The 12,117-nt window shown below is 44.1% G+C and overlaps 1 protein-coding gene across 6 annotated transcripts in view; it reads left to right on the top strand.

Annotated features, from left to right (window-relative positions):
- LOC135110315 (dipeptidase 1-like) overlaps positions 1-12,117 on the top strand; it is a 253,555-nt gene that overhangs the window by 210,218 nt on the left and 31,220 nt on the right. For all 6 annotated transcript variants that reach the window (XR_010273185.1, XM_064022530.1, XM_064022528.1 and 3 more), the window contains one exon: positions 4,353-4,529. Coding sequence is in view for 5 of the 6 variants with exons in the window: in XM_064022530.1 (XP_063878600.1) it covers positions 4,353-4,529 (177 nt within the window). In the remaining variant the exon portion in view is untranslated. The remainder of the gene's footprint in view (positions 1-4,352; positions 4,530-12,117) is intronic.

Consider the following 12,117-nt stretch of genomic DNA (forward strand, 5'->3'; position numbering starts at 1 on the left):
GCTTACTGCTATAATGTTCTTCTTCAGCCGCTTAGTCTCACCGATAAATCTTCCTCTTACTTCTTGTTACAACACTTATAAAAAAGAAAGCGGAAGGAGTGGGTTAGGTCGATGAGAGAGAGAGAGAGAGAGAGAGAGAGAGAGAGAGAGAGAGAGAGAGAGAGAGAGAGAGAGAGAGAGAGAGAGAGAGAGAGAGAGAGAGATGAAGAAAAATGCAAAGAAAAAAAAATTAAACAAATGAAGAAAGAGGACGGGGAGGGAAACAGCAATGCAAACAACAACAACAACAACAACAACAACAACAACAACAACTCACCATAACCTAAACTTAACCTTCTATATCACCATTTACTGCACTGCCTCCTGTCACATTCTGGCACAAACACCGAATTTCCTTTACCCGCCACGTCCCATCATCCTTTCACTCCCTCGCCTTGAAGCAAAACCCGCAATCCATCACAGTGAAGGCGGCACTTCCTGAATACCCTCACCTTCCCTCGTCTCCCGGTAAACGCAACACGAAGGCGGATTCACTCCCTCGCCACACCAGCACCCGTTTTCTTTATCCCAGGAGGCGACGCTCACAGGGACTGCTACAAATAGGCACTAACAAGCAGAGGGAGGGAATGAGAGGCGGGGAATAAGAGTTACGGCACAGATAACGAGCAGAGATATAGATGGAACATGTTTAGTTCACCTTGGCGAGTGTGAGCAGCGTAAGGGAGGGACGCGAGGGAGGGAATTTAAGGGTTTCTGTTACAACCTGCCGATTCTTCTTAGTTATCGCAGGAAAATTGGTTCAAGATATCGAGAAAGGATTAGGGAATGTTGTACCTGATGCCGTAAATGTCTCAGTCTTGTTATTCTTCCTGGCTGATGTGTTTTTATCGTCATCGTCATCATTATCATCATCGTCGTCGTCGTCAGCATCACCATCATCACCATCGTCATCATCATCATCGTCGTCGTCATCATCATCATCATCATCATCATCATCATCATTGTCATCATCATCATCACCACCACCACCATCTCAAGGAAAAAGCCTCCCAGCCTCCACTCGTACCAGTCTGCTGCCCGTCTGTTCCAGCCCACTACTGTTGATTCTAGTTTCATCTTTTTTGTCTAGCTGTGTCTGTCCTACTATCTGTTACCATTCTAACGCTACCATTAGCTGCACTCCTGACGAGGAGGCCAGCCGCCAGGTGCGGCGCAGCCTGCAGTGCCACGGCGGTTCTGGAAGCGGCTGGCGCGGTCCGAGGAATGGTTCCACCTCAGCCTGGAAGAAGCTTGCTGCGTCACTGCTTCAGACTGGCCCGCTGCCTCAGAATGGAACAAGCAGCACCAGGCCTGCTGCCCCTCACCAAGCTGTGAAAGCCTACTTCACTATCTGACGTGAACCTTCAGTCCAAGCCTTGTTATATTATGTCTTTAGTTGTTATATTTCACTGTGTTCTGAAGTCACTGTTATTACTGAAATGTTCACGCTATTATGCCACTGACATGTGAAGCTGTTGAGGAGTAGACAGTGGTGTGAAGAAGACAATACACACACACACACACACACACACACACACACACACACACACACACACACACACACACACACACACACACACACACACACACACACACACACACACACACACACACACACACTCACTCACTCACTCACTCACTCACTCACTCACTCACTCACTCACTCACTCACTCACACACACACACACACACACACACACACACACACACACACACACACACACACACACACACACACACACACACACACACACACACACACACACACACACACACACACCATTAACAGACCCCAAATGCAAGGAGAGTTGTTCTCTCTCCACATGTCGACAGTTAGGGTTTTGATGGTCGCTATATTGTAGCGGAAGTGAGTGGCGATGAAAGGCAGGGCGGCGTGGTGCGGGGCAGACTGGCTGGCTGTGGTTGAGTGTCTTTTCGGTTCTAATAGTTACGGTAGTGGTGGTGGTGGTGGTTGTGGTGGTGGTGGTGGTGGTGGTGGTGGTGGTGGTGGTGGTGGTGGTGGTGGTGGTGGTATTCTTTTTGCAGCTTAGCATGTGATATATATTTTTTTTCTTTTGTTTTTCCATTTCAGTAATTTTTTTTCTTTTATTCATTCATTCACCATTATTTTTTTTATTATTTTAATATTAATGTTTAATGATGCATTATTCTTTATGGATCTTTTTTTTCATTCTTTCATCCTATTCACATTTTATTTATTGCATGTATCTCCTTCCTTTGATTTCTTTTCGTCTCTCCTTTCTTTCTTTCTTTTCTTTTGTAACTCCTTTCCTTTCTTCGTTTTTACCTTTTCCTCATTCCAAAAGCTTACGCTTCTTTCGCCTTTTTCATCGCTTCCTCCCTTCCTTCCTCCCTTCTTTCCTTCTGTTTTACTTCCTTCTTTCCTTCAAAGCATTTCGCCACCAATGTCTTTCACCCTTTTAATTCTTCCCTTCCTTCATCTCTACTGTATGTCTCCCTACTTCCCGCCTTCCTCCGTCCGTCTCCGCCTATATTTGTTCCCTCACTCATCCAGTCATCACCAATAGGCCAGTGCTCCGTTAATCTGATGAAAAATAGAGGAGCAGCTGTCGCCACCCCAAGCAGTTCCCTCACACCAGTCCAACACCTGAGGAACACACCACAGCCTCATAGGTGGACACATAACACCTTTCCAAATCCCCACAGACCACATCATCACTAGCAGCCGTCACACAGCCACAACACTGACGGTCACCACACTTAACACAACATTCCTAATAGCCCTCACACCCCACCACAACACTGACAGCCAGCACACACCACATAACACCACCGCCAGCACTCAAGTACCACCACAGCAGCTCTAACAGCCACCACACCACCACAAAACACCTTCATCAATACCACAGCATCCTTAACAGCAGCCGCCACACACCAAACACCGCCACCAGTGACCACACAGCACGGCATCACACACCACCATATACACACCACCACCACCACCAGCGCCACCTCGGCATTCCAGCAGCTCTGAGCGACCCCACAACTGGATTTACCCTCCAATCAACTGACGTGGCTTGCTGTATCAACTCATCAGTCTTCTCCAGCGCTCCCAGCAAGGCTTTCACCGCCACGCCGCCACGCCCATGCCAAGGCCGGGTGGGGAGGGTTTTGTGCGGGGGCTCGGGGGGCAGCAGGTGGCGGGTTGGCCTTGCCTCAGTTACCTCCAGGGAAAGATTTAGTGGCCGGGAGTGCCTGGAATTGTATATGAGAAGCAGGACTCGTATTTTTTGTTCTCTCTCTTTATTTATTTCGTGAGAGGTTGCCGTTCTGAATCTCTGTTTGGGACGAGTAAAAACTGTGAATAGTATTGATTTTATACTGCTGTTGTTATTATTGATGTTACTACTACTACTACTACTACTACTACTACTACTACTACTACTACTACTACTACTACTACTACTACTACTACTACTACTACTATTACTACAAATACTATTACTACTACACATGGTACTACTGCTACTACTACTTTTACTACTACTACTATTCAGACACGTAAACTGACGAAGAGAATATAACAGAAAGACATGCATTTTTATTTTTGGTACTTTCAACAATGTCCATTCTCTCTCTCTCTCTCTCTCTCTCTCTCTCTCTCTCTCTCTCTCTCTCTCTCTCTCTCTCTCTCTCTCTCTCTCTCTCTCTCTCTCTCTCCTCGGGATTCAATTATGAGGATGAAAATACATTCCCAGGAAGGCCGTGCGGTTGGAAAAAGTTTGGTGGCAATATTTTTTCTCGCTTCCATACATAGATATTGTGTGTGTGTGTGTGTGTGTGTGTGTGTGTGTGTGTGTATTAGTCTTATTGCATTTTGGCTTCGTGCGGCACTAATAAGTGTTGTATGATTTCCTTGTGTTTTCTTAGGTATTTGCTTTATTATTCTCACTTTTCCACATGTTTTTCTTCCTGTTTTCCTTATTTTCAGATTTTTGTGGTTTCTTCTTGTGCTCGTATGATTTTTCTCCTCTTTTTTTTATTTTCGTCATTTTCATTCTCTCTCTCTCTCTCTCTCTCTCTCTCTCTCTCTCTCTCTCTCTCTCTCTCTCTCTCTCTCTCTCTCTCTCTCTCTCTCTCTCTCTCTCTCTCTCTCTCTCTCTCCTTCCCTTCCCCACATGACTTCATTGTTCTGACACCAAATAATCACCTAACCAATCAGCCAGTCAGTCAGTTAGTCAGCCATTCAGTCAGTTAGTCAGCCAGTCAATCAGTTAGTCAGTCAGTCAGTCAATCAGTTAATCAACCAACCTCTTCTCTTCCTCCTGCAGACAGTAGTGCGAGAGATGAACCGCCTGGGCCTGCTGGTGGACCTTTCCCACGTGTCGCAGGCCACCATGCGGGAGGCCCTGGAGGTGTCCCGAGCTCCTGTCATCTTCAGCCACTCCTCCGTGTACGCCATCTGCAGGAATCCCAGGAACGTGCCCGACGATATCCTGGAGCGGGTGGTGAGTAGTGGAGGCGAGGGAGCGAGGGGGAAGACGAGGCGAGGGAAGCAAAGGGTGGGAGTACGAGGCGAGAGGTGCAAGAGGCGTATGGCAAGGAAGTAAGGATAAGTGAGGGTAAGGAGTAGGTGAGGAAAGGGTGATGAGGGTTGTGTTAAGGTACAGGGAAGTGAGGACAGGTGAGGAGGGCAGGTGAGGGTGAGGATTAGGTGAGGAAAGGTGATGAGGGTTATGTTAATGCAGGGAAGTAAGGACAGGTGAGAAGAGCAGGTGAGGGTGAGGATTAGGCGAGGAAAGGGTGATGAGGGTTGTGTTAAGGTGCATGGAAGTGAGGACAGGTGAGGAGGGCAGGTGAGGGTGAGGATAAGGTGAGGAATGGTTGATAACTCGAACTGATAATACGGAAAGCAAGAAAGCGCTAACACAGAAAACCATGAAGATAAAAAAAGAAAGACAACATTGAAAGAAGAAATCATAGTTGCATACCGTCAGAAATACCGTTATAAAAAGAAATATTTCACAGTTAAAACTTAAACTCATCGTACTACTCTTAACCCTTCCATCCAGCCAGCACATGCCACGGTTCGATTCCAGATTCCAGCTTCCAGATTAGGCCGGCAGGTGCATGGAATCCCACTTGGCACTACACTTACCTGTCAGTTCTGCGAGACACGGGACAGAATCGGTGAGAGAGTAGAAACTATCTGAATCATTCCTGCCTGTCCCCGGGGATTTCTTTGAGCAGCGGCGGGGCGAGGCGGAGGCGCGGTCCCGAGAGTGTGGGTGAGTGAAAGGCGCCGAGTCTAAGGCCAAGGAGAGGTGGGTGGTTGTGGATGGTTGTGGAGGTTGTTACATGTTCGTGTCCCTGGCCATGATCCCCGCTAACAAGCACAGACTCTCTCTCTCTCTCTCTCTCTCTCTCTCTCTCTCTCTCTCTCTCTCTCTCTCTCTCTCTCTCTCTCTCTCTCTCTCTCTCTCTCTCTCTCTCTCTCTCTCTCTCTCAGGTACGTCGGTTCCATTACTATATGAACAAAAAAATCAGCTGGGTTTTACGAGCCTCGGAAATCTAACCCGTGAGGCTTCCCGCTCATCACGGCGAGGCTTAGTAGGGCGGGAAGTGCGTGCGTGCGTGCGTGCGTGCGTGCGTGTATGTGTGTGTGTGTGTGTGTGTGTGTGTGTGTGTGTGTGTGTGTGTGTGTGTGTGTGTGTGTGTGTGTGTGTGTGTGTGTGTGTGTGTGTGTGAAGTGCAGGCCGGAGCCTAACGAGGTGCTCAGGACACAAGTTCCGCGCTGCTCGCCTCGCCTTTGTGTCACCTGAGCACAGCCGCGTATTCCCGAGGCAGTTTTACGTGAGTGATGTGCGTGCTTAACTTTGTGGTGGACTTGTGCACGGAACATTAAGAATCTGACGCAGAACTAAGATGCAGCTAAGATATTACGCTTTGACTGCTTTGTTTTCTCCGCAAGCTTAACTCTCACTGCTATTTTTCTTGTCAAACATTGTCCTACAACTTTTTAAACTTTACTTTTGTACTGCAGATTGTTAAATTCTGTGGCTTGAGGGAAAGATAGAATGAACTTCCTATTCTCTTCTTTCTGTGTGACCATGCAAACAATATTTCACACTTCTCTGAATGTTAAGGAAGGACAACCCTAGCAGTGGAAGGGTTAAATAAAATGGTCTTGTGCAGTTTTAAAAAGTTTAACAAAATATCGGTTGGTGTTTTCAGCTTCTCATCTCGGAAACTTGATTTGCTTTTCCGGTGCATCGCGGTGAATCCTTTATTTCTGAACGTTCATCTAAAGTTCAGGTGCTTTCTTCGCGTCTCCAAATGAAACAAAAGGGTCACTCTGCAGGGGAAATGATGACTGTCGTGCTGCTAATGTTTGCTTCTCATCTGGTTTTTTTTTTTTTTTTCTTTTTCATTTTATTTATTTTTGTCAGTTCAGTTTTACCAGATTTTGTTTAGACGATGCGCTGACCTCTCTCTTCTTTTGTGTGTGTGTGTGTGTGTGTGTGTGTGTGTGTGTGTGTGTGTGTGTGTGTGTGTGTGTGTGTGTGTGTGTGTGTGTGCGTGCGTGCGTGCGTGCGTGCGTATGTGTGTGAGTGTGTGTGTGTGATTGCACCTGCTCACATTCTCTCTCTCTCTCTCTCTCTCTCTCTCTCTCTCTCTCTCTCTCTCTCTCTCTCTCTCTCTCTCTCTCTCTCTCTCTCTCTCTCTCTCTCTCTCTCTCTCTCTCTCTACACTTTTATATCTATCACTGTACCTAGCTATCTACCTACCTTTCTACCTACACACACACACACACACACACACACACACACACACACACACACACACACACACACACACACACACACACTGAAGTAAGGGTGAACAGGAGAGGAGCTGGAGCCTCGCGTGTCGGGTTGCGTGGGCCGGGAAGCATAAAATGTTGCCCGCCCTGCCTTAAATATCACATCACTCCCTAATGCTTACGGGATATTGGCAGCGATAATTATTCTTTGGCTTTACGATCTCTCTCTCTCTCTCTCTCTCTCTCTCTCTCTCTCTCTCTCTCTCTCTCTCTCTCTCTCTCTCTCTCTCTCTCTCTCTCTCTCTCTCTCTCTCTCTCTCTCCAATATGTCTTCATTATTGTTTTCTGTTGACTTTTCTCCCATTGCATTTTCCTAACTTTTTAATGTTGTATATTCTTCATCTTTATTTATTGTAGTTATTCTTCTTATATTTTTTCCCCTCCTTTCTTTCTTAATTTATTTTTTTAGCATCTAGTACTTTACTGAAAAGTCTGTGTGTGTGTGTGTGTGTGTGTGTGTGTGTGTGTGTGTGTGTGTGTGTGTGTGCAGTGGGCAGCCGAAATCGTAAATTCAAATCGGATGGAATTTGGCAAGCGGATCGGAGTCTGGCCCGGATGGCTCACAATGATTTTTTATCGTGATTTAAATTCTCCGGGGTTATTTAGGGGCCAGAGTTGCCATAGACTTGACAATGGAAAAATGCAAATGACGCTATCATACGTGCAGTTTTGATCGCTGGGCATCAATTTTGGCATAACTGAAAACCACTTCGGAAGACCAACCGTGTATGCTAATGGGAGGTCAGTGATCTTAACCCTTTCCCTGCTGGACACTATTTTTTTTTTCCATAATCACGTTCAGCTGCAACACTTTGCTTTGTATTAGTCTCTTGAGCAGCTCTCTAAACCTGGAAAAGACTAAATTAACTTATTTTTCTTTAACTTTTCCTGTAAGGTCATAAAAAACATTTAATTTTAGACAGTAATCTGAAACTAAAAAAGACCACAGCAGTAAATGGGTTAATAGTTCACCATGTAGATCAGGTCAGAAGTCACGAATTATCGATACATTACGTACTCAAACTCAGTAATACTTATTTATTTTTTGTAACCTTCAGTACTGTCCTATTTTAACTTTGATTTCATATTTTGTTTCCTCGATAGAAAAAAAAACATTGTATCCTTTGTTTTTAATTTTCTCATTCCATTACCGCCTCGACGGCTTCCATAGTGTTAATATATCACGCAGATTGAATAACAGAAAACAAAGAAATTCACCGAAATCTTGGAACATTCACATAGGGCCCAGATTACTTTGTTCCATGTTACGCTTGCTTGCGTTAAGTCACGTTACATTACGTTCCCTTACTTTTTATCTTTTATTATCTCTCTCTCTCTCTCTCTCTCTCTCTCTCTCTCTCTCTCTCTCTCTCTCTCTCTCTCTCTCTCTCTCTCTCTCTCTCTCTCTTATCTCTTTCGCTGCAATGAAAGTCGAAGGTCAAAGAAGAAAGGAAAGAGGGAAGGGAGGGAATAAATGTTCTCATGGATTAAGAGAGAGAGAGAGAGAGAGAGAGAGAGAGAGAGAGAGAGATTCAGAGATAGTGGAGAGGCTGTAGGAAATAAAAGGAAAAAGGGAGAGGAGGACAAAAGGAGGGAAATAAGGCATGGGAGGGGCAGAAGAGGAAGAGGACGAGGACACACACACACACACACACACACACACACACACACACACACACACACACACACACACACACACACACACACACAGAGAGAGAGAGAGAGAGAGAGAGAGAGAGAGAGAGAGAGAGAGAGAGAGAGAGAGAGAGAGAGAGAGAGAGAGAGAGAGAGAGAGAGAGAGAGAGGAATAGAGGTCAGGGAAGCTCTGACCATAAAGATTAAGACACTAATAAACTCCTGCTATTGCCCATAAGGATTTTATATTTCGTAGGGTCTGGAATATATTTGAAGTAACTAACCTGTGTGTGTGTGTGTGTGTGTGTGTGTGTGTGTGTGTGTGTGTGTGTGTGTGTGTGTGCTAATTAATCTCGTTTTTTCCTCTCTTTCTCGTATTCTTCATTCCGTTTATAAAGAAAAAAAAAATGTCATGCGGATTTTTGTTTGAACCTGCGATGTAAGAGAGAGAGAGAGAGAGAGAGAGAGAGAGAGAGAGAGAGAGAGAGAGAGAGAGAGAGAGAGAGAGAGAGAGAGACAGACAGACAGACAGACAGACAGACAGACAAGACACAAGACATACAAACACAAGGCAAACACACAAACATTCAAAAACCTAAACTGATAAAGGAAAGGAAAAGGAAGACACTCCCAGACACAGAGGAATCGAAGGACATACAGACAGACAGAGAGCTGGACAGATATGGAGTGAGGGAAAGGAAAGGGAAAAACAGCCACTTAGGACAACAGCCAAAAGATGTCGCTTGAACAGAGGGAAAAAATTAGAAGTAGTTGGAGGAGGAGGAAGAGGAGGAGGGGGAAAAAATGGAAACAAGAAGATAAAAAGGAGTTTACACGATTTGGGAAGGAGCGAAGAGAGTGAGGGAGAAGGGGAGAAAGAAAAAGAGAAGGAGGGGAGGTATGGAAAAAAGTATAGGAAGGAAAGATGAAGGAAGAGGAGAAGAAAGGAAGAAAATTGAATAAAAAAAATGAAAGATATGCAGAATAATAAAGCAAGAAAGAAAATGCATCTAATATAAGAACCAGACACACGTGAAAAATTAAAAAGAAAAATAGTGAAAAAACAGCAACGCACTTTTCCAGCAGAATTAGCATATCACGAATTTCAGAATTTAATTATTATATATATATTTTTTTTTCCAGGGAGGATGAATAATTAAAGTATTGACGGTCTTGTAAAAAGAGGTTAATAACAGTGCTGGCTCGCGTTATAAGGGAAGAGACGGAGAGCTGGTGAAAACAAAAACGAAAATCTATGAATGTTTTGAAATTAGGAACCGCGATTGGTGTGAAATTTGAAAATAGAATTTGATCATTGATATGCAGTGATTTGATGAAGGGACTGATTGGGAGACTGAGAGAGAGAGAGAGAGAGAGAGAGAGAGAGAGAGAGAGAGAGAGAGAGAGAGAGAGAGAGAGAGAGAGAGAGAGAGAGCATTGGAAAACAGGAAGGCTGCAAGAGGACAGTTAACATACACAAAAGCAGCTCCTGAAGACGACTCAGGACAGTTCACCTCCTACCGTTTGCCGCTCTTTTCTCCTATTCACTCCTAATTCATGGTTTTCAGCACATCTCTGTTCTGTTCAACCTATTCCTTTCAACCTTTGAGGACGCTGTGACGTGACAGGGGAAGGATATTTGAGGCAGAGCAAGCACCAGCGACACAGAAAGGAATGAGGGTCTCGGCCCCTCAGAGCCCCGTGACTGCTGCACGCCGCTCATGTCAACTCTTCACAATATATTTTTCAGCACTCGCCTACTACTAAATGTAATCAGCCATGGATATTTAACCTGGTAACCCTTAATGGAATAGAACACTGATCCCTGAACCCGTGAGCTGAAAGTGATGCTCTGAAAGGAATAGACATTACGGTGTGATGGGAAGCTTTTCATACCGAATCAAGATTGAAATACATTTAGTTCCGCAGATTAGCCGAGTATATGTATTGAATACTGGGATCCCCACCATGCTGACGGTGTCTTGCAGGGGCTGGTGGCCGATGCCCAAGGTACACCATGGCCCCAGTCAAGGGCAGCAAAAAAACAGGTGATAGAAAGAAAGAAAGAAAAAGAAAGGTGACATTCGCTTAAGAAAAGTTCGAAAGGCAAGTCTAGAGAAGTGTCTTGAAGCCTTCCTCTTGAAAGAGGTTAAGTCATAGGTAAAGGAAATACAGAACCAGACAGAGAGACTCGAAATTTACTTAGAAAATGAATTGAAAGAGCGAGGCCTCTGCACTGAGGTAGCTGGTGGGGAGAGATGAGAAAAATCTAGAGACGACTCAGAGCGCTCAAATTCATAAAAGCTGCTTTAGCAAGAGACGAGATGTTAAGTTTTCAGTCCAGGCTTTTAATAAAAGACAAAGGGAGGATTTTCATTGCAGAAGAGAGAGACAGTTGAGTGTCACTGAAGAAGAGGGAATAGTTGTCTGGAAGACTGTGTCGAGTGGACGGATGGATTTTTTCTTTTTTTTTTTTTTTTCTTTTGAGACATTGAAGAAATTTGAGCCTGCTGTATCACAATCAGGAATTTGATAAAGATTAAGCGCTCTATGGCTACCTGCGAGTTGTTCAGCTCCTGAAGGGTTGAACGTCATGGAAGACATGGAGAAGTGCAGTGTGGTGTCATCAACATAGGAATGGATGAAACACTGCTGTGGAACCAAGGCTAACACACGACCCACATATTTTCCTAACTTTATGTTTTTTTTTTCTTTTCTTTCTTTTTTTTCTAAATAAATGTACGAGTATAGGCTTAACAACAGCAAATGTTAGCCAAAGAGACTGACTGGTGAGACTCGATTCTTCCCGCTTTGTATATTTAAATTTTTCTTCTTTCTTTTTTTCTTAATCAGAAGCTTGTTCAGCACTATTTGTTAAAAACAATTAAATCATAAAAAGAGAATGGAAAATGTATTCGTCAATGTGTCTACTTACCAATCTTTTGATATATTTGTATTGAACTGAACCTATAGGTAGCGGATTTATCAAAAAATAAATAAATGAATAAAATGAGAAAAAAGTGAAAAAGCAGATTTCAGTACTTTTATAATTTGCCACCTTAGAAAATGCAAAATGCTATTTCAGTGACACGCTAAAAAAAAAAAAAAAAAAAAAACCCTACTGACCTTTGACGCGTAAGTGAAAAATCCTTCAACATAAATTAACAGCGTGAAAATACAAACTGAGAGGTGTGGGGTGTTGGCGTGTGTTCCGTGACGTGCGGGCGTGGGATGTAAGCTACTTTTAAAAGGCTGTAGTGGAAGTTATTGGAATTTTCAAAAGTGTTTTCATGATTGTAGTGAAAGTTTAACAAGGACTTTATACCGTGAGAGGGAAAGATGGCCTTTGACAGCAGTCCTGATGGATGGACAAAGCATTTAAGACTAAGGCCATTGGAGTGTGAAGCCGCCAGTTACAGTGAAAAATATAACAAAAGAATCCTGAACTACCTGACGCTCCTGGATCCTGTCAGTGCAGTGTTTGGCTTCGCGTGGTGACCTCTGATGCTGCAGTTGTGTTTTGGCTGCTGATACACCGATTCTCAAAATGTTACATGTTTTGTTCTCTCATTAGGACAATTTTCAAGGGCCACAAAAAT

This window comes from Scylla paramamosain, chromosome 20 (assembly GCF_035594125.1).
Source record: "Scylla paramamosain isolate STU-SP2022 chromosome 20, ASM3559412v1, whole genome shotgun sequence".
NCBI lineage: Eukaryota > Metazoa > Arthropoda > Malacostraca > Decapoda > Portunidae > Scylla > Scylla paramamosain.